This window comes from Harpegnathos saltator, unplaced genomic scaffold, assembly GCF_003227715.2.
Source record: "Harpegnathos saltator strain DR-91 unplaced genomic scaffold, Hsal_v8.6 scaffold376, whole genome shotgun sequence".
Classification (NCBI taxonomy): Eukaryota; Metazoa; Arthropoda; class Insecta; order Hymenoptera; family Formicidae; genus Harpegnathos; species Harpegnathos saltator.
In genome coordinates this window covers 351,866-375,248 of record NW_020230179.1, presented here as the reverse complement: position 1 = coordinate 375,248, position 23,383 = coordinate 351,866, and the positions used below count along the sequence as shown (strand labels likewise).

At 41.6% G+C, this 23,383-nt stretch overlaps 1 protein-coding gene across 5 annotated transcripts in view; it reads right to left on the bottom strand.

Annotated features, from left to right (window-relative positions):
* Positions 1-23,383, bottom strand: part of LOC105192090 (uncharacterized) — a 49,458-nt gene that overhangs the window by 8,902 nt on the left and 17,173 nt on the right. For all 5 annotated transcript variants that reach the window (XM_011155964.3, XM_025300556.1, XM_025300559.1 and 2 more), the window contains exons 2-6: positions 6,264-6,387; positions 4,255-4,354; positions 3,801-3,934; positions 1,130-1,522; positions 15-731 (exon numbers count right to left, since the gene is read on the bottom strand). In XM_011155964.3, the coding sequence (XP_011154266.1) occupies positions 15-731; positions 1,130-1,522; positions 3,801-3,934; positions 4,255-4,354; positions 6,264-6,343 (1,424 nt within the window). In that variant the 5' untranslated portion in view covers positions 6,344-6,387. The remainder of the gene's footprint in view (positions 1-14; positions 732-1,129; positions 1,523-3,800; positions 3,935-4,254; positions 4,355-6,263; positions 6,388-23,383) is intronic.

Sequence of the window (23,383 nt, the reverse complement as noted above, 5' to 3'; positions counted from 1 at the left end):
CGCAACGAGCTTACTTATAAAACTCCGAGGCATCTATATAGCTCTGCGACGTGACCGATCTCAAAGCACTGAAGATCCTCTCGCCGGTGGTAGGGCTACTCTTCTTCGCGATCTTCTGCGGATCCGGCGGTGCAGGCGGCGGCGGTACTGGACTCGAGGCCGACTCGCTCGCGACTTTTGTATGGCCGATCGATTCTTGAATGGCGTTCGTGAACAATATTGGGTCTCGATTCTGATGCGCCTCGAGCTCGTTCACGGACTCATAGACGAGAAGGTCGGGCAGACTCTGTATATACTGCGAGACTCTTTCGAGATCTTGCGACTTCGAAACGCCGCCATGGAACATGTAGGGATCGATGTTCTCCTGATGGACGCTGCTCTTGAACGGAGTCATCTCGATATTTTGCATCTCGCTGTTCTTGCGGTTCAAGTCGCCGTTCAGCTCCTCGCTGTTCTGTAGCATCTGCGAGACAGTCTGAGGCCCGTATATCGACTCCATGATGACCTGGCTCGTTGTGCTCGGTGAATTAGCGACGTTGAAACCGATGCTCGGTGGTAATCCTATGGGCTCGTTCCTCGCGTATGGCCGTGCGATATGATTCCTCTGGACGATGTCGTAGCTACTGTAACTTCTATCGATACTCTCGCTGTCCAAGTTATCGTGATGATTGTCTATGGGAGGGTTCATGCCATACCTAAACCGCGCCGGGTCTTTCGGGGGCTCGAATTGTCTGTAAAATCACCGTAGACATCAACGTCTCGACAAAGAAGTTAAATTAAACTGCTTTTAAGAGGACATCTCTTAAACGAATGTACTTGCTTTCTACTGATTTTGCGTTTGACAAGAAAATAGTCTCCTCAAGCACAAAGACACAAGAGGTAGGTATGGTCCGCCATGTTACTTTTTGTCACGTGCCAGGTGATTTTTATGTTATATCAATGGAGATAAAAATCATCTGGCAGACTGTGGGAGATAATGTGGCGAAAGTTGACCAGGCACATCTGATGTAACAGATATATTTAACAAATAAAATCCTTTACTCATTGACAGTTTGGTACATTTAGTCGCTATTCAGGCGGAAGGTCCCTCCCTCGTTGTTCGCTGAAATTTCGTGTTCGTGAAACGTACCTGACGAGTCTGGGATCTATGTGATTCTGAGTGGCATAAGGCGTCATCTGGATACTCTCCGCTATCGTCTTCGCGGTGTCATCGTCGAACATGAAGGCGGAATGCTCGATCGATGATTGGAATGGGCCGTGATTCTTCGGCGGCTCGCTTTGGAAGAGAAACACGGACGGACCGGAGAGTCTCGGCCGCATCGGTCCTCTCTGCAACGACGGTGGTGGTGTCAGCGGGCCTGGGCCCGCTTGCATCCTAAGATAGTCCGCGGTGCTCGGTGTGTGCAGAGGAGACGGTCGCGGACGCGCAGTCGGCCGTGGTTGAGGAGCGGGTCGTAGCGGTTGAGGTGGTATCGTGCTGCCGCCGAGGGGAGGGTGCAGGTCCCTGTCGACAGCCTCGAATCTGCATAATAGTATGGCATAATATATTCTATACGTGTGAAAAATAGCGCGCGTGTGTGCAAAACCAAAATGGAAAAGTGAGATGGAGTGCTGCATGAGTTCATTTGAAACAATACAGTAGTAAGGGATGGTAAATCTGTCGATTGCAGGTCTCGTTTGCATTCATTGAAAATATATCGTAAGGGAAATGTCGATATTGTATCGGCTCCTAAATTCATGTACAATTTTACCATTTTTATTTTTATTTTATTTTATAGAATCCGAAGGCCTAGCGGCATCTGCATATTGTGCGAGGTTCATCTATCGCTGTAAAAGTAATAGAGAAAAGGCGAATTTATGCACAAAAGTTAGAAAAAGCAAATAAAGGTTGTTCTTTTCTAATTTTAGAAATAAGTTTTACCCACTTTTACATAATATATTTCGAAAGTGTCAAAAGTGATGTATCAATTTAAGCGCTTGTCATTTTTATACTACATGCAAATTGACATGTTTGCACGGCATAGTTTGGACATAATCTTACCCTGTGTATACTTTACTGCCATAATTTGAAAAATACGACTAGTCTCTTAAATCCTACCACCTATTGATTATCTATACTGTACCGGTAAAATTTAAAAATTTCCAAGAAAAACTACATTTGTGACTATGGTCCTTAAAATCCATAAAGCGCAGTTTATTTTTTCCTTTGTGTTATCTTTATTTATTTTTCGTTTTAATTGAAAAACAAGTGAAATAGGTTCTTGTTCAATAATTATTTATTTTTTAGCGAAGTTTTTGAAAACAAAAATATTTTATTTCTGTCATTTTAATTCCAAAGATGTAATAGATGAATTCTGCAATTTTTACTTACGTGGTCAAAAATTGATTTTATGAAATAATTAATTTTCATGTAAAATAAACTTCACGTAGAAATGAATATAATTTTAATAATTATTTTAATAAATAATTTTAATGTTTATTTTTATAATTAAAAGAGATTTTTCTTATTAGTTCTTAGTTTTTTATATAAACTGTGATTTTAATTAATTTTTTAGTTAAGTTCTTAAAAACAAGAGCACGTTATTTTTTGTAATCTTAATGTTTATTTATAATTAAACAAATTTTTTTGGTTTAATATAGAAACTATAATTACAATTAAACATATATTTAATTAAATTGTTTGTATTTTATTTTTATCTCCTCATAGTTTTTAAATTAATTGCATCAGTGCGATAAAAGAAACACAATACAATTTGGGAAACTCCGTGGTATAATTTAAGCAACTAAGTAAATAAAATTTAAGTTGCCAAAATTGTACTACTTGCAAAAGTTAAAAAAAAAAACGTATCTACAGATGTACAAAAAATCTCAAAAAATTACAGAGTGTCACAAACAAATCAAAGATAACTTTAATTAGTCCTTATTATCCAATTTTTATTAAGTATCTGCAAATTATGAAAGAGTGAAAATTAGTCCAATATAGGTATTCTTCTGTACAAAGATATAAAACAAATTTTTATCGGAACGTTCCAACCGCACATTGTGATTGTCTTTAGCCAAAATTATGAAAATAAATTATGAAAGATATAATAAGAATTTGTGTCTGCGTGTAGAATATATTTTAAATAAATGCAAATAAAACTTATAATTGTTTCTTATCACAATTTGTCGTTACTCTCGTATTGCTTCATCTTAATAAGAGCTTTACAAAATTCTTTATCTTGAATAAATTTTAACTTAGAACACGCCAAGTTTTCCAGGAAGAAAGTTTTGATTTTACCGGGATAAGAACCGATGTGGTCACAGTGTTTCATTATTGATTGACGCAACTTTGAAACGTAACTTTTTTAACAGAAACATTTTAACAAAACATCAGTGTACATCCTGCTCTTTCCCAACTTTTCGTACAAATTTTTCAACATGACATAACATGGCATCATCTAACTTAATAATTCCGTCAAGAATGCACGGATGTAATTAACTAATTTAATTTTATCTCCGGATACTTTTGTGCAGAAATATTTTACTGCAGTTTCTGCAGTATATACTAGTATTTTCCGACACGCGAATAAATTTCATCGTAGCACTTAGTATCAATTCAACTCCGAGGAGAAACATTTCACGTTAATTTTCATCGAGAGGGAAAACTTTCTTCCTGCGAGAATTTATTCAAACGGCGTCCTCTCGAAAGTCACGCTTTAATTTCACCGAGTTTCTTTGCGTATTCACTTTTCCCCCGCTATTGCATGAATATTATATTACCGAGTAGTGCACATTTAATTATTCGCTCGGTCGCATACCTGGTGAAAGCGCCTTGCGCGTCTAGCCGGAGGTCGCTGTCGCTATGCAAGAGATGTTGAGAGGTATTCCCAGCCTGGCGATATAGGCCTGGTATTGTCTGGGCGGTTGGGTGCTGAGCCTTTACTAATCCCACCTTCAAACGGTGTCGTACGATTAGAAACACATCGGGGGATAAAGTCACTGCGAGGCTACGAGTTTCTGTGTCAGGTCCAACAGCGAGCTTTTATTTATTAAAATCGCGCGTCGAGACAATGTGCCGTAATCAGCACCTGTGTATACTTTTTAAGCAATATAGGCGTAATATACATAACACCGACATGTAGCTCTGTGTAAATTTAAACACGACAGAGTATCGACAACAAGCTGGCAATAAAGCTATCAATATGTGATAATATTTCCAGACAATATCCAGATGAAATATGAAAACGGAGCTCGCGCAGATACGCGAATTACCTTTTCTTCCCGCGGTGCCCAAAGCCAGGAAAGCCTCTGCCTCCACTCCTCGCAGACACTCCAGACATTCCTGGTGCCGAACTGCCATCCGATGCAATATCTGCCGGATTGACGAGAGACAACGGGAGCTAAGCACTAATTACATTTGTAGCGCAAGTATCGCGAGACGCAGGAGAGGCTCGTGCGGGAGAAACGCAATGCGGAAACAACCGCTACGTCGAGAATGAAGCAAAGGATCAAATGAAGTAACTGAGAGTCGCTAGAGAACAAAGCCGACGTAAGTAAGCGTGGCTTATTGACCAACCGCTCGATTTGCTGGCTTAGTCGCTCAATTTATCGCGGCGAATGGATTGATTAAAACAACTCGGAAAAAATAAATATACGCGAGCATCACTTTGTCGCAAAAATATTCATTTGCTCGTCGCGTTTTCTTTTTGCGCGAATGATTTTTCGGTCATTTTCCGATCTCGTCCACGTCGATTCGACGATCGAATTAAAACATGTTTTTAATATAGTAGGATAGAAGACCGGGATAGATAGGCATAGGGGATAGATGGTTCGCTATAATTTTGCACAATTGCTAATTTTGTTAATTTTGTTAATATATGCTAGGCATCAGCGCTGATCGGTCAATTGTGAGTTGGATGTAGGTGCGTCTCTTCTTGATGCACAAAGACACTGTTGTTGTGAATAAATGTTTTATGTTTCTATTAACTTCAAAAACGTTTCACATGTCGGACAAATACCTTGCGAATATGGTTTATTTTGAGTTACATTAGATTTGGGCTTAAACAACTAAAAAAAAAACATATTTGCGTACTTCATCTGAAAATCCGTCACCGAGACTACGTTTCACGCGACAAATACGCATCTTCACAAACGAGATGGGGTTTATTTTTATCAGGGTTAGATGGACAGCCTACTCAGCGAGAAATAGCAAGCAATGGACATCGGATCGACGTTTTCTAGATGCTTTAGACGTGTCGAGAAGACGTCGATCCGATATCTATTCGATTATCAATATACCTAACATTAAAAACTTCAGTACATATTAAACAGCTTCCTGTTTCGTTTAAAAACGTCGAATAGAGTTTGCTTTCTCTTTGCTCCCTTTAATAAACTATGTTTTCCCATAATGCCTTTTTCTATGTCGCCACTTTTTAACCTTCTCTCCGATGTTGGCCTTGGTTTCTATATAAGAAGAAACTTGTGGAAACGTTTTGTTTTATTAATAATTAATAAAAGGATTAATAAAAAATAATTAATAAAGGGATGTAAAATACATTATTATAGGCATGCCCAACCAACCCTTCACATATGACCATCTAATCTGGACATCTGGACCATCTATCCCTCACAGAATATTTTTAATATTTCGTTATTATTGGCGTCCCATGAATTTTTTTCACAAAAATTCTCCTTAAACATTACACCTCTACTGAGTTTGTTAATCATTTATTGCAATAATACAGATGTGTCATTTCCACCTAAAAAAACTGTGCTCATCTATCCCGGATTTACCCTACAATTTGTTTCTCCTTTCCTTATTGGAGAATATAATTTGTCCGCGCTGTTCCGACTTTTACGTATTTACCATGTCATCGTGTTCCTCTAGATTAATTGATTCGCCGTGCTATATACGCTCGCACACAGCAACGGATTACTTTGGAAGTCGCAATTTCACCCGCAGCCCTCGTAATATCTCGCGCTCGAGCAAGATGAGTCTAGATTTATTCTTTCGGGAAAGAATGGATTAAACTTGTGCTCGCGCAAGAACAGGCACCAAATTACTGGTGTAATAATTGCTCGCCGAGTGATGCTTTCTACCTGTTGCACGCATTAGTACGTTCATCAGCCGTTCTGCGAGGACTAGCATACCATTGTATTCTTATCCCATCGATTGGGGAAGGAGGCAGATATCACGGAAGAAATCAATGGAACGGTAATAATAATGGAGAGAGGGGAGGGGGAGAAGCGTCTGTAACAACGGGATAATGCCGTGCGATCACCTTTTGCAAATGGCGAGAGTGGCGCCGGCGGCGATGACGATGACCAAAGCCACTCCAAGTCCGGGCAGAATCCAACCCATTCTTCCGGGTGCTGAATCCGACAAATTCTATGAGACGGCGGAGCCTGAAACACGCGAGATGAATCCGTGAAGAGAGACGACCGTTTGGTCACGGGTTCGGGAAGAAGTGTAACGTCGATTAAAGCATGCTTATCCCTTGAATATTAATACGTCCGCGACAAAATATCTCTCGGGAACTCTCCCCGCGCTGCAACGGATCTCTGCTCGTATGTTTTCCTTTTCTTCTTTGTGTAAACAGATCTTGTATGAAACAGACTTGGTTTGACAATACAGATGTGGAAAAAGAATTTCGTCGACGTGTCACACACATTGACGACAGTGACGTCGGTCTCTCGTGAGGAATCATTGGCGTCACGCCGCCATGCGACACCGATAGCGGACATGTTAATAATGCGATATGCAATTTCCAGCGGGAGTTTCTATTTTCGTTTCGCCGACAATGGACAATGGACGACAATGAAGCGATAACGCTTCAAGATGCACAACATATGAGACAATTACGATATACATAAACTTCTCGGTATCGTTCCCCTATAAATGAGAAATGTGCTCGGTTGAACAATGAAAATGCGCGCAGCTGGAATCGATCGGCGAACTTGGCGCGAGTGCGATGGTAAGCAGGAACGCGAACTGGCAGTTTGTCGACAAAGTCGCATTTTTGCCTTTGTCCCATTGTTTCTCTGTCTCTTACGGCTGTAACAATGGTAGCAATTAGTGACACATAAGATTTCAGCTTGAGAGCGAGGAGGAAGCAAAGGGGATCGTCGGCCACGCATATATTCCCAACCGCTGATCTTCCCCTTTCACCTTTCTCACCAGGGGCAAAAATAAATCGCAGGGACACGTCGAGGATTAATCTTCGGTGTAATACGTAGTTCGACGTCTCTCTCGCGATCGGCTCGCCCTGACGAGACTAAGCGTCCTAAAATCATCCGTGAGAAAGAAGGTAATTACACGTAAAATGGCATCCGAAATGGCATTGCGGCTATCGATCAGAATTTCACTTCAGTCAGCGCTGCCAGTGACCAACGGACGCGGATGGATGTTACATATCGTTAATACGAGAACACAAAAGTTCCATGTCTCACTGTTCCGCCTTTAATTAAAAATAGCGACGGAACGTGTGTGTGCGTGCGTCGTGGTCGCGGAACAAAGATTTAGCGTCGATGACTAGAGAAAGTGGGTCAGCCAAAAGCTGAACTACTATCACCGCTTACATTCGTGTCACTGTGTCAAGGCGGCCGAGACTCGTCGTCGAGGTCCTTCACGTTTACGGAGTCGCGCCTCATCAATTTTTCGGCACGAACGTTATTTCGCTAATCAGCGCGCGGGGCTCGCTCCAGACATTACCGTTAATTTCAACAATTTAACCGCACCGAACGTGATAACGGGTAAAATAAGTGGAATTCTCGCAACGGAATATCCGCACGATAATTAGCGCGATATGATATATGAAATTGTGGATTTTGCATATTTTATAATGTTGGCGGAAGACGTGCGCGAAATGTGAATTCTATATATATGGCTCGCATGAATTATTCTGGAAAGTTCACTTCTCGCAAGAGAAGCAAAACGTTTCGCGCGAATAACCGCCGCGCAAAGAGCGCAAGGGTGTTACAAATACGCCGTGGAGTTTCTTTTATTTTCAGCTAAAATGCAGCAAACACACTCGCGACTCCTTCGGCCAGGACTTACTTAACCCTTTAACGTTCGATTTTTTTATAAGTGCTTTAAGAATAAAATTTGAGTTTTCTTGAACTGAGACTATAAGTAGTGATAACCGAAAAAATATCAGAATTTTATATTGGTTTTTTTATCGTTCGCTTTTTGTTTACCGGTAAATATGACTTGGAGCCTAAAAGCATATACGAAATGAGCAACTTATATAGAGAAAAATGAAGGGTAATCTATACACGACGTAACTCTGGTAGTCAGCTTGACATCTTTGAGCTGAAACTTTACTATATTTGTGAGTGAAGTTTATCATTCAGAGCGTCAAGCTTACTATTTCAGAAGAATATCTTATAGATCACCATTTAGATAGTCAATCGTCCCTTCATTTTTCGCCGCATAAAAGGCGCTGTAGGTCATCACTTCCGGTTTCACGAAAATAGGTTGAGTTCTTGATTTTCGTGTCCACCATATTGGATTCGCCATTTTTAATTTCTGTATTCTTTTAATTTCACATTTTGCATCTGAGAAAGCTTCCAAATGTATAAAATTATAACAGACACCAATCTATTCATTCATAGTGTACTTCTACATGTCAGTAACAATACTAACTATGCCTACTTGGAATTTGACAAAACATGTTATCATTAAAACTGAGCTAAAAACAGACTAAACCGAATCTACATACAATTTATATACCATTTTTTAGAAGAAGAATTCACCTTTACAGTGCAGGTGCAAAGAAAACGAAAATATCTCCTTTTTTGACTAAGTTATGGATTCTTAAATGCTTTTCTGGTAACTGTAGTTACCATCAGTAGACGTTAAAAGGTTAAAGCCGCTTCTTCGCCGAGAAATCTCGTTTAAAGTACGCATCAGCCTGTTCATCATTATCGATAGTTCGCTAAGCTGCGGAATCAAATTCAGCGAGTTGTCGTGAATAATTCACGCACGTATAAATCATCGGCTGCGCGCGAGTCCGCGTGAACCTTGGAACTTTTCACGACGCATGTAAGTTGCATTAACGATCTCCGCAGTTTGCCAAGTTCGCAAGTTATACAGGATCGAGCGCATTATTCCGCAAACCCATGCGCAAATCGATCCTCAATCGACCATCTCGGGGCGCTCGAGCTAATAAGCTGATTAATGCCTCGCGAAGTCCAATCGCTGAAGATGTACACGCGCGCGCTAATGCCGCTTCTGTAGCCAAGTGTTCGCTTTTAAGCTGAAATCCGATAAGCTTTGAACTTTCGCTTGTCTAGTCCATATTTATGAGCTATTGTAAACGCGGTCATGCTGGCTCGCTCGTTGCGAGGCGTGCCGCGGTAGTGACGTTGCTTGAAAATTCGCCCCAATAAAATCTACGCTCGCAAACGACTTTATATCAACGCCCATGTGTATGTATGTGTGTGTGTATGTGCAAATCTACGCCAGCCGTGGCTTATCGAGATTACGGGATAGTGTGGCTTGTAACACATGCCGATCGCGGTGAATTTTGTTTAATGAAATATGCATTCGCTGAACGTTACGTTGCTGCTTGCCTGCACAAGCCTTCTGCTCCCTCGTAGCTCAAGTACGTAATCACGAGCAGAAAAATTATATTACTAGGGCTTTGATAAAGGCCTGATTATTATTTTTTTAACACTAATCGGGCCCTAGTAGAGATAGAAAGACAAGAGTCCTGCAAAATGTGTAACAAATAATTTAACGGGTCCTTATGAGGCAATATTAATAGAGCTTTATAAGGAAATATTTTTATTATTGCTTGAATAAAAATATTCCTTCTTTTCATTCCAAGAAATGTAGACTGTAATTTCTTTATTTCTTTATAATCTTGTTAGTATACAACAAGAATTTTTGATTTTAAAAATATAGCATACTATACAATAAAATATAGCATTCTTTACGCATAAAAATCCTGCTATTGTTTTTATTAAAGTTTGCTGCATTTAAAACGAAGGCAATACTAGAAAAATCCTTAGAAAAGACTAATGAATATGGCAACTAATAAAACTAATAAAATTTGTTTCTAATTGCGGTATAATTAAAAAATCTTTAAAAGAACCAGATAGAGAACGTACCTACTAAAACAATACTAAACTATGACAATCTTATTACACGCTTCAGATCTTATTAATTTTCTATAACAAAACTTGATTTTAAAGCATCCTCTTAAAAGATCTTTCCAAGGCCCACATCAGTTTTCCATGTTGGAGCGTTATTTCGTGAAATCGAAGACATCCTTAAAAAATTCTTCCAAGGCCCTTATCAGTTTTGCCTATCAAAGCCTTATTTATTAAATCTAAGGCATCCCTAAAAAATCTTTCCAAGGCCCTTTTCAGCTTTTCCTACCAAAGCCTTATTTCATAAAATCTAAGATATCCCTAAAAGATCCATCTCAGGGCCTGATATAGTAATATAATAATGATCCCTTTTTAGGACATCCTATTTTCAATTTTATCGGGGCCTTATGCTTCATGAGAATGGCCCTAATAATTTTTTGCTCGGGATATTTTATCGATCAATTTAGAGGCAACTCGCGAATTTCTGCGACGGTGCTACTGTCGATCTTAATTGCCGCTCAAGTGGTCAACAATGATTTATAATTTCTCAGAAAAATTGCACACAAATTTGCATAACGGCGCGTTTTACATTTTTAGTGGACGTTGGATAAAACCAGGAGAGATTAATGAACATTTTCGCTCTCGCACAACGCGCCATTTCGAGCGAAACCGGTCGCGTTAATCGCCGAGTTCATGCGCCGAGGAGAAAGAAAGGGCCGGTATAGAGACGAGAAGATGAGTAAAATATCGACGTCTATCCCGGGGTACGTCCGTCTGCGCGATAGGATACCGTGAAGCATGCATCGGGAAATGCCTGGAGGAAAGTAAGGACGCAGATTAAATATTTGCCGAGTATTCAACCGGCGTGCTTACACTTCAAATCAAGTGGTCCCGCCTTTACGGAAATTTGTCATCGGTTCGATCGGAATTCGGTTGCCATTCGTTTAGCCTCGCCTGCAGGTGAAGAGACATTTTCAAAGGAAACCTTCTTGAGAATAGCAGAATATATATTGTAAATTAATTTTATTTTCATTTCTTGCGTATGCGCGCATGTTCCAGCTGAAGCCCGGAATTGGCCATTTCGCGAATTGGCTGAATTTTGGCCGATTTGGTCAGCCACGTCACGGAGCCTCGATTAGAGGGTGAGACATCCCTGATGACCAGGCATGTCGCGAATCGAAACTACATAGCCAGGTCTCGAGGAATGTCGCGAGCTGTTTTTGCTATTCCCGCTACATATGCAAACATCATAGACCTCGTTTTTGACGCGAAGAGCGCCAGTTGCTCGCTTGGTGATTCTCGCTTTGCACGGAAAACAGCGGCCGGCATGGTGTGGAGGTCGCTTTACATGGAAAGTTGCAAAACGCTGATACCGTACAACTACACAGGCCCAGTTTTGCGTGAAAAGCACCGGATAGATCGAGTGAAAATTCGTCCGAACGTGTACGGTGATACATCGCAATCGGTCGCGGTTGAACTCCAAAGCTGATCATTTCAAAAGGCTTCGAACGTGTTACGTCCCGCTACCTTCGTTCCATTCAGCCGCGTTGTCCATTTAAAAAGCCTCGGCGGGTCGTGCGTATCGAACGATTCGCGACGGTCAGCATCGATCCATTCTCAAAAACATGTTTTTCCAAAGCAAGCTCTGCGATCTTGCGGGTTACTAAGTCATCCGTTAAGCGAGTTTAATACGGCTTAGGAGCGCGTGGAATTCCGAGACTGTCGCGTTCTCGAGACTCACCGCTACTACTCCTTTCTCCCTCCTCTCTCTCTCTCTCTCTCTCTCTCTCTCTCTCTCGCAAGTTTTCCTGCTTCCGCCGTTATCCGGAGATAAGAACCGGGTTAAAGAGGGAAGGAAATTGTTTGAGAGAAGGTATAGATAACTGCTGGAATACGGGAGCGAAGAAGAAGAAGAAGAAGAAGAAGAAGAAGAGGAAGAGGAAGAGAAAGAAGAAGACAGCCCGTAAGAAAGAAGGATTCTCGAACGAGGAAGGACCACCACTGAAAGGATTCCACTTCTTCCTCTTCTTTTTTCCAGTGCCGTTTTGTATTGTCCTCTCTCTATGCGCGAGCTGCGGACGAATGTTGGGGAAGGTTGGAAGAGGAAGAGGTCCCCGAGGGACCTCCTGCTACAACTGCGGAGAGCTAACTCTGGGAAAGAGGAAATCTGCTCGCGATCCCCGGAGAGGGTCCCGTGCGTATGGTTTCCGATCGCTGCTCAGAGCGTAGAATCTGAACCCGGTGTGTGCGCTGCGTTAATCAATCAGCAAATTTTGCACACTGCTACGTGTGTTACAATCAAATATTTACGAAAATACACACACCCCCGTAAACGAAGAGTTAATTAAGTTAATTACCGATTGCGTAGGAGAGAAGCGAAGCAACGATATCGCAATAATACGTAGTCTTCGATAAGATCGAAGACGACCGGTCCTATCAAGAAGCGATCGCGTGTGTCTCTCGTCGAGATTCGTCATTTAAAATAACTCGCCCGTATATCGATCTCCGCGATAACATAGCCGGATTAAATTGACGTCGATCGCAATCGTCGACGTCCGTCGTCGATGACAGATTATTAATGTCGGGATGTTAATACGATCGATCATCGCGAATATGAACCTCGCGTGTGAATTGGAGGACTTGATTTCCGGCAAACATCCCGAGTAGAAAAATTAATAAGGCTCTGGTAAGGACCTGATTACTTTTCCCTAGCATTAATCGGGCCCTGGTAGGGATAGAAAGTCAAGGGTCCTACAAGATGAGTAACAAATGGTTTAACGGGCAAATTTTGCACACTGCTACGCTACGTGTGTTACAATCAAATATTTACGAAAATACACACACCCCCGCAAACGAAGAGGTCCTTATGCGGCAATATTAATAGAGCCTTATAAGGAAATATTTTTATTATTGCTTGAGCAAAAATATTTGTTCTTTTCATTTCAAGAAAGACCGTAATTTCTTTATTTTTCTACAATCTTGTTAGTATACAACAAGAATTTTTTATTTTAAAAATATAACATACTTTATAATAAAATATAGCATTCTTTACACATAAACATACTTTATAATAAAATATAGCATTCTTTACACATACATTAAAATCCTGCTACTGTTTTTATTAAAGTTTGCTGCATTTCAAAATGAAGGCAACAGTAGAAAAGTCCTTGGAAGAGACTAATGAATATGGCAACTAATAAAACTAATAACATTTGTTTTTAATTGCGGTATAATTAAAAAATCTTTAAAAGAACCAGATAGAACATACCTACTAAAACAATATTAAACTATGACAATTTTATTACGCTTCGGATCTTATTAATTTTCTATAGCAAAGCTTAATTTTGTATATCTAAAGCATCCTTAAAAGATCCTTCCAAGGCCCAAATCAGTTTTCCATGTTAAAATGTTTATATTTCATAAAATCTAAGGCATCCCTAAAAAATTCTTTTAAGGCCCTTATCAATTTTGCCTATCAAAGCCTTATTTATTAAATTTAAGGCGAACCTTAATAAATCCTTCTAAGGCCCTCGTTAGTTTTCCTTATCAAAGCCTTCGTAAAATCTAAGGTATCCCTAAAAGATCCATCTCAGGGCCTGAAGCGGTAATTATGAGGCATCCCTTTTTAGGGCATCCTACTTTCAGTCTTATCGGGGCCTTGTGCTTCACGAGGATGGCCCTAATAATTTTTTGCTCGGGGTCGTATTACGTACGAAACGTCGCGAGCGAGTAATTATTCGGATTACGGTTTTAGCCTGAGTAATAGCGGGTTGCGTCGTCGCAGGAGTCGCTCCCCTCTCGCGTCTGGAAAATTGTCCGCCTTACATCTCCCTCCCGACCAGCAGCAACAGCCGACTCGGCTCGATTAATTTTCGACAGTTTCGTTGTTTTCTCATTCCGTCGCTTCCGACGGACAGGCCTGGCCCGTAAATACTCGAAATTCTCCCTTCCCATGCATTCTCCTCGAGCCGAGACGGCAAACGAGGCGGAAATCAATGGCTGGGACAAACCCCTATTCGATTTTCGAGATGGTCGCGGTTCATCGGGGTCTGGTGAGCCATGCGACGTACACGGACACGTGCTATCCGTGTGTCCTGTCAAAGAGCAGCGGGGAATGACTATGGTGGAAGAGCTGGCGGAGGAGCGTAATCAGATTTGCAAGAGAGCGATGGTTTCCATCAGCGCGCACTACAGCGTCTCTATCCGTCCTATCTTTCTCGCTCCTTCTCCCCTCGCCCCCGTCTCCCCCTCCCCCCCTTTCATTCCCTGACTCTCTCAATATTCCTATACATCTCGCCCTGGACACCGTCTATTTTTCATTTCACCGAGCGGTCGCGAAATGTGGTTACATCAGGAGGCGGGCGAATACGCTTCGTACACGAACATCCGCAGCGAAACAACGCGCAAAGCCGAAGAGCGTATTACGCTGGCGCGGTCGCGTCTGAATTATTCGCGGGACTTTTAATGGGATAACAAGAGGCGCATGTCGTCCGACGAGAAATACGATCTCGTGAGAGACGCGCATGACAGATTATGTAACTCGACTTCTTTGGCGTGATCTTACGCCATGAGCCGGCTGGATTAGGCCAACTTGAAATATCGACCCACGCATTCACCTTCGCTTGAAAATGCCCATGCATACGTGATACGTGTGGGTATGTGTGGATGTGGCGAAAAAATAACGTTATTACCGCGCGACGATATGCATCACCTCGATATGGAACTCCGAGCTGCCGGAAAGAAGGCCTCGTTCGACTAATTCTTGATTCGTTGCGAAAGCTCCGAGCTACGGCGCTGTGTCTCATCCTTGAGAAGTAAGGATGTACGTATCTTGTTCCATCTTTCACGTCCGCGCGAATGATCGAGTTCCCCGTGTTATTTACGCCCTAGATACATCATGGGAAACGCACGACCGCGAGTGTAAGTGAAATGCGGCTTCCTTCGCGCCGTGTTGAAGCTCTCTCATTTTCGCAGTCCGTCGGCCCCGACTGTCCATTTAATTACCTTAAAAGCTGGGTGGAGACCGGAAGGTAGATAGCCACCTTCTTGAACGTTAATAACGCACTCCGATGCATCGTCACTCGCGGCGAGCAACAGTAGTCGGGGGGGGGGGGGGTCTTAGCGGTTCGACGCCCTTTGAGACAATAATTTTATTCCGGCTTTGAATCGGGTATGACGGCGCGCTATTTAGCCGCTCGCATCGGCGATAAAATGTGCATGACCTCATCTTGCTCTGTTAATTATTGTACAGGGTACTAAATTTCAAACGTAACAAGTAAAATATCTCGAAAACTGTGAAAGATATTAAAAAAAAGCTAAAACACATGTTCCATGACTCCGAAGGGGAAAGAGAGTGGCATTATCAGTTTTTTATTTGGAGGGCATTTTCAAGGTCAGTTGAAGGTCAACTTAATTTTTTTAAATAGAAAGCCCAATTTTTATTATATCTTCTTTTTCTACCAATTAATTTTAACAACTTTTGTCTGAAACATTTCTTTATTTGCCTAATATTTTTTGAAATATTTAAGGAAAACTTTTTCAACATTAAACTTACGATATCTCGCTAACTATTTGTCGAAAGAAAAAATAGTATTAGACTTTTTTACTTTATTTACTATCAAAAATATATTACTATAATAGTGCCCTAACTTTTGTTAATTTAATAATTTTGAAATTTCCAAGGGTCGATGAGTCAACAACAAATTTGGCGTCGATGCTTCCGATGACTTCGGCACTGCGCTTTATTGATCGATCGTGAATACTCTTGCGAAAGCAAGAACGACACAAGAAGTCTTTTTGAGAGCGGTAGAGCTTAATTTGTAATTTATGTTCGACAAAACTTGATACGTACATTGCGCGCGTCTGACCGATTCTTCGACGCACGAGTAGTTTCGGGAAATTTTCTCACAACGGTGTCCACTTTCAGTATCGAAGGCAAGGATACACGAGAATCGGATTGAATGTAAAACGTGAATATGAAATGCGGACGTTAACAAGTGTTTAGTGATTTATCGCAGTTTACTTCAATTACGGTTTTCGCCGTGGCCGGTTTAAAACAGGAATATCGCGGAAGCAATTACTTTGTTCTATTACAAAAGAACAATGCGATCCTTGGGGATGCGCTTTAAGCTTGTCACGATTTCTGAAATATTAATCACCGACGCTTAGCTGATTAAGACTAATAGAGTTTGCACTAATAGAAATCCTACGATTCCACGAGGAATCCGAGCACAAAGGAGAAATATGCCCATAAAGTATAACTTATGTCTGTGTGTGTGTGTGTGTGTGCGCGCGAATTCTCAGTATAATTATTGGATTGTTTGAATAGCAATTTCGGTTCTTTTTTCATGAAAATGAAAGACGATATTTTTAATAGAAAAAAAAGTTTTATTCTGTCAAGTATTGGCCATTTTGTTATAACACCTTTTGCCATCTTTGAAATAATAACATGATTCCACGCTCCTAGAACTTCTAGTCCTCATTGGCTGAAAACTGAATTAAGTGGTTTTTGACACCTTCATTTGAATCGAAATTTTTGCTATCCAAAGAATTTTGCAGTGACCGAAACAAATAATAATCGGATGGTGCCAGATCAAGTGAATATGATGAATGCGATAGCAAATCTCATCCAAGCGCTAACAGCTTCTGGCGAGTCATTAAACTTGTGTGAGGTCCGGTGTTGTCATGATGAAACACAACCCTTTCTTTGTTCGCCAATCCTGGTCACTTCTGCTCGATGGAATCATTCAATTTAGCCAACTGATGACAATACACATTCGAATCAATCGTTTGCTTGTTTGGTAGCAACTAAAGAAAAAACCATTCCTTTCCAATCCCGACAATCCGAATAGAGAGCATCACCTTTTTTTGACGGATATCAGCTTTCGACGTGCTTTGAGTTGGTTCATCAGCTCCATAATCTTTTGCGTTTAATATCGTTGTACACAATCTATTTTTCATCTCCAGTTACAAGTCGCTTCAGAAATGAATCGTTTTCCTCACGTTTCAACAGCAAACCGCAGATGGTAATGCGACGAATCAAATATCTTTCTTTGAGAACATGTGGAACTCAAATTTCGAGTTTTGAAACAAAACCAAGTTGTTTCAAATGCTCACGCATTGTCGAATTCGATAAATTCAATATCTCAACAACTTCTCGTGTTGTTAAATGACGATTTGCGTCCACCAGTGCCCTTATTCGGTCTCCATCAGCCTCGGCTGACCTTTCAGAACGTGATGCATCTTTGAGGTCGAAATTCCCAGAACGAAATTTCGAAAACCAATTCTGACACTGGCTTTCTTCAGTCAACACATCCTATCCATACACGGCACACAATTCTTTTCTTCCTTGCGCTGCATTTTTGCCTTTACTGTAATAAAAAGCAAAATGTGACGAAAATGCTCATATTGGTTTTCCATTTTTGATGCAACACCAAACAAAAACAACTTTTTTTTTAAATGAAGCTTGAAATGTGCGTTGAAAAAATATATAATGATTTTCTGGTTTAGAATAAAGTTAACTGCTTAAGAAGGCAACTAACACCATTTACTTGAAAAAACCGAAATTCCGAACAGCCCAATATATTAGAAAATGTCAAAATATATAATGAGAGTATATTACGTCGTATATAAAGCAGTGTAATTAGTCAATCGACGAATAATCTCGTTTCCTCCTTCCTCCGACAAATACTCTAACGAGTTTGGTGTCAACGTATCATGTTCATTTATCGAGTGCGAGCACAAATGCTGTGTCCTTCAAGCGGCCGAGCATATTTCGTCTACTCCACTGTAGTGTAGTGTGAAGTAGCTAATTGTACCGCGAGAAACCACGAGACACCGTCAGACTAGTCGTGAAATCGTGGAACCAGCTGTTCCCACGGCGAAGATATTGTTGTGTCCGAGCCACAAGGTTTGTGGCAGCGTCCGTTGTCCGCGAGCCTTAGGCACCTGATGTTGATTTTGACAACTGAAGGAAGATTGTTTGGACGACGGAAACTCGAAAGAGGAAAACAACAATAGCTGACAGAGAGTCTCCGGCAAGTTGTCATCGAGGACAGACGCGAGAATTGTCAAATAGAAAATTATTCCTGTAAAAAGCTTGAGCGAGCTGCGCTCTAAATAGTAAAGCTTCTTATTCTAACGCGAGTGTTCTCATTTTCCCGAGTGCGTGACGCAACGTAGTGTATGAGCGAGCGCAACAATATTTTAATTTCCCGCCAAATGTTATCCATATCTTGTCATTTGTCGCGGTGTAAAATTAATACTTCACCGCTATACATACAGGGTGAGTATTTTTAATCTTAACGGGCAAATATTTCGAAAATATGCAATTTTAGAAAAAAGCTTTTTAAATAAAAGTTGTATGATGTTAAGGGGGACGTACAATAGTGACCTCGGTTTGGGATATCTACTTAAGGTCTGAGGATCAACCTAACTTTTTCAAATGGAACCCCCTATTTTTCATACCATATTCTTATAGTTGACTTCAAGATCTTTCCAAAACGCTATGATAAAGTATTTTTTATTGAGTACTGTTAATTTAATAATTTTGAAATTTCCAAAAGTCGATAAGTTAATAAAAGTTAGGGCACTCTTATAGTAATATATTCTTGATAGTAAATAAAGTAAAAAAGCCTAATACTATTTTTTCTTTCGACGAATAGTTAGCGAGATATAGTAAGTTAAATGTTGAAAAATTTACTAAGTTCCCTTAAATATTTCAAAAAAATATTAGGCAAATAAAAAAATGTTTCAGACAAAAGTTGTTAAAATTAATTGATAGAAAAAGAAGATATAATAAAAAATTGGGCTTTCTATTTAAAAAAATTAAGTTGACCTTCAACTGACCTTGAAAATGCCCTCCAAATAAAAAACTAATAATGCCATTCTCTTTTCTCTTCAAAACCATGGAACACGTGTTTTAGCCTTTTTTAATATCTTTCATAGTTTTCGAGATTTTTTACCTGTTACGTTTTACCTGTTACGTTTGAAATTTAGCACCCTGTACATATATATGTGTGTGTGTGTGTGTGTGTGTGTGTATATGTAAAAGCACTTATCGATAAAGTTAATTAATAATCCTCGTGGAGCGAGAAATTTATAAGCCGAGATGCTACGTGTTTTGTAACAACGCGTTGATAATGAGCGTGACATTTTATGAGATTAAAAACGAAAGGATTGCTCGTTTTAGGATTTATTAATAGGAACGAAGCGATTATATTCGAGACGCGCAAATGCGCTCCTGCGAATCAGCCGCCGATGTCCGACAGAATAGAACACACTCGTGCGCGACGAAGAGGCGTGATTTGTGTTGGCAACGTGTAAATAACGGCCACATGGCTAGCTGCACATTTATAACACTTATTGATTTTGTCACTCATTACTTCGGCGCGCTATAACGCGGCGCTTATGAGGACGAAGACTGCGTTACAAGGCCGAAGAGGAAAATCCATATCTCCGGCGAATTCCGGACGCGTTGCTCGCTCGTGACGTACGAATTTCACACATCCCGATAATTGGACAAATCCGCTGATCAACAGTTCCAGATCCGCGCAGACCGGCGCAATGGCGAAGGCACGCGCGATTTGTGCGCGGCGTATGTGTAACGTGCAATCGCACGAGACCGCAGGACTTTTCGGTCGACTATCGACATGGTTCTATTTTCGAAGCATCGCATGGCCGTTACATATTATCGGATCGATGAACTTAATTGCGACACTTCGCTCGGCCGTCTAAATATCTCACGCAATTATGTACATCGGCCACCTGATCCAGTGATTCTCAAAGCTTGCGCGTCGTTTTAGCGAGCGCGTCGAATTATCACGGATGAGAGGGAGGCGCCGGCGAATTTTACTCCGCGCTTTAATTTTGCTCAAAATCAGCGCGTGGAATGCGCTAGTTGCCCCGCGATCAGTGTGTGTTAATTAATACTAAAAATACCGAGCGGTCACGAGTGACCGGTCTGCAAACGAGCCCGGTGTTTCTTGTCAAGATTATTTAAATTTGTATAACGACGCGTTTGACACCTTCAACGGACGTTGAATAAACTACGGGAGATAAGAACCCTCGCCCCTGCGCGACACGTATTTTTCCAAAAACTTGCCACTTCGATCGCCCCGGCGTAGATGTAGGTCGAGCTATTCACTCTAATGTCGAGCGTTAAGCTAAAAGAGATAATTTAACGCCGTTAATGCAACCACACATCGATCAAGCAACATTTTCACCGCGGACTCTGCGTATAGCGACGTCACACTCGTCGGCTTGGCAACCGATTTCGCAATACGTTGTTACTTAAATTACACAAGCGGGAAACTGCAGCCGCTGCTTGCGAAGCACCTCGCGCGCTGCTGTACATCTATACAATTTGCATCAACAATAGACCGTATATGGTGTCATGTCTCGCTCACGCTTGAACGTGCAAAACAGTTTGACAGCACTTGACACGGATATGTGCTTCCTCGTCTCTTTCTCGCATTTCCCTGCCTCTTTTACTTTTTAACGGAATGTCCACCAATTGTACGGGTCTCTTTCTCTCTCTCTATCTCTCTCCCCCCCCCTCTCTCTCTCTCTCTCTCTCTCTCTCTCTCTCTCTCTCTCTCTCCAGGTAAGGTTCTCGCGAGCCACGATAATGGCTCATATCCGAACAGAGCATCGGAACAATAGCATGTTAAAACATGATTATTAGTTTATGTCCGTGTAACGCGTTGGCGTACACGGCAGATCTCATTCACACTACTGTAGTTCGCGCCGGTGTGTAAACATTCGCGTGCTCAATTAAAAGCGGACCCAGCTAACAATAGGCACTATATTGCGCGTACAATACGTACCGATCTGCTCTATTAATACATTCTCTCTCTCTCTCTCTCTGTGCGTGGTAGAGGGAGAGAGAGAGAGAGAGAGAGAGAGAGAGAGAGAGAGAGAGAGAGAGAGAGAGAGAGAGAGAGAGAGAGAGGAGGAGGGGTCAAGCATAGTAGAATCGTTACATCCCCGGAAGGCCGAGACGATATGCGAAGCCGCGACGAGCGAGTTTACTCCGGCAGAGTGACGATATTTATTTCACAAATTCTGACTGGTTACGGTGGTCCCTGCACACGGTAACGTTGCGCAGACTACAGGCACAGTGTACTAGTACGGCCGTACTAGTACGATCTATCGTGGTACGCAGAAACATAGCCCGAGGCACGTCAGCTATTGGCATCCCGGCATCCGGCGGAGAGACAAAGAGCCTTTAGCTCTAGCCGGGTATTGGACTATTGGATTCTTCTCTATCTCTCTCTCACTCTTTCCCCTCTTCCCCCCCCTCTCTCTCTCTCTCTCTCGCCCTCCTTCTGTTCCCTCTGTTCACGCCAACACGTCTTTCTTAGTTCACCGCCCTCGAGTCATCCCTCCTCTCATATTTTCTTCCCGTTGTCCAGCGCTATCTGAATGAACGGGGAAACTCATTAAAGCTGCACCTGCTGGTTGTCTGTCTTCTCTCCCTTTCTCCCTCCTTCTCTCTCTCTCTCTCTCTCTCTCTCTCTCTCTCTCTCTCTCACTCTCTCTCTCTCTCTCTCTCTCTCTCTGGTTTCCAAAAAAGAAAAAAAAAAGAGAGCGAAGAAGGAACGCGACGAATAGACGACTGGATTGCGGTGGACATCGAGCAGAATGAATGACCGTACTGACTGACAGACAAACGAAAGTAGAATCGCGGAGAAAATTTCCACGAAAATGAGAAAATCTCACGTGAATTCTTCCGTGAGACAATTAATTTCCTGACATCGCTATTACCGAAGCGGTCGCTTGAGATTTCTCTCGTAATCATGGGTTACATAAAATAGCTCGCAATCCTCCGGCACCTCTCGAACGTTATATCCCCCGTCACAGTTTCACCGGGAATCTCTATTTTCGCTCGACTCATTTTTGCACGTTCTCTCTGTTAGCAAATACGACGTTCCCCAGTTACCCATTACACGAGGGGCATTGTTCGAAAAAATATGTAGAACTAAACCGAATATGTGTACGTGTATGGTTATTTGCGTTAGTTTCTGCCGTAAACCGTAGAGATTCGGACAGAGGGAGGGAACGCGGACGATCCAGATCGTCTCTGAAAATCGTTTGCGGTCTGATTTTTCGCAATGCATTATCGGAAAAACAGTCAGTCTCGAAAGTCATACCGTGTGTTAATGTACAGACGATGTCGGCGCAATATCCGATCATTCGCCGTATCGATTGCCTCCGACTATTATGTTTCTTTTATCGGTGTCTTTCACATGTAGTCGAAGGGAAGTGATAAATAATGTACGCCAATGAGAGGCGGAATCAACGAACAGAAGGAAGCCGTCGGAAAGAACGACCTACATCCAGCTTTTAACAGAATCTTCCTCTTACGCTATTCAGTTTTATTTTTTTCAGTCAGTCTCTTAAACTTTTTTCTCGCTTTATCCGTTTCTCGCACTTTCTTCTTCCATTCAACGTGCTCGTCGAGAGGAAAAGATAACGAGTGAAGATGCGAAAGTTTCTCTTGGCTGCCTCTCTCTCTCTCTCTCTCTCTCTCTCTCTCTCGGCGAAAATCTGAGCGATTATATTTTTACGATTTGTCGCGAGGTAGAAACGTCTTGACAAATTTTAGCGAATGCAAAACAGGATTTTCCCGAGAACGAATAAATAAAAAATATGCATAATAGTAAATATAAAATAAAGAGAGAGAGAGAGAGAGAGAGAGAGAGAGAGAGAGAGAGAGAGAGAGAGAAAGAGAGAGAGAAGGAGAGAAAAAGAGGAGACTTGCGACAATTTTAATTTCATAACCGCGATTGTTCGCAAATGGCTGAGAATTTAGTACGGGCTGCTCGCTTGACTTTTTAATCGTTTGAGTGCCTTGAAGAAAGGTCGTAAAAATACACGACTATGAAAGTGCTGCGCGGAGCCGAGAGGGCATCGACGCATTTTCTTGCGCCAAATGTTCGAACAAAAGCTGTACATATTAACGGTGTTCGCTTTCATCGTTAGTTACATCGTCGACTGTTCTGTTTAGAGAGTCGGATGAAAATTTACACTTCAAATAAGAAGCCGAGATTGCTAATTCAGTTAGTTCGGTCGGCAGCTAGAAGGTCTACCGATCGCTTAGCTTCATTACTTGTTGAATGTAAGCCATTGTCTAGCGGCGTTTACCCTCCTAAATGGATTTCGTGGCGAACCAATAAGACAATAAGTCCGCACAAAGATGACTAGCGTCTTGATTATATTCGCTATGTAGTATCCGGTTTATAGAGAAGCTCAGACGAAGCCACCCGGCCCCTTAACAAGGAATGTGGTTCTCACTGCCAGAATT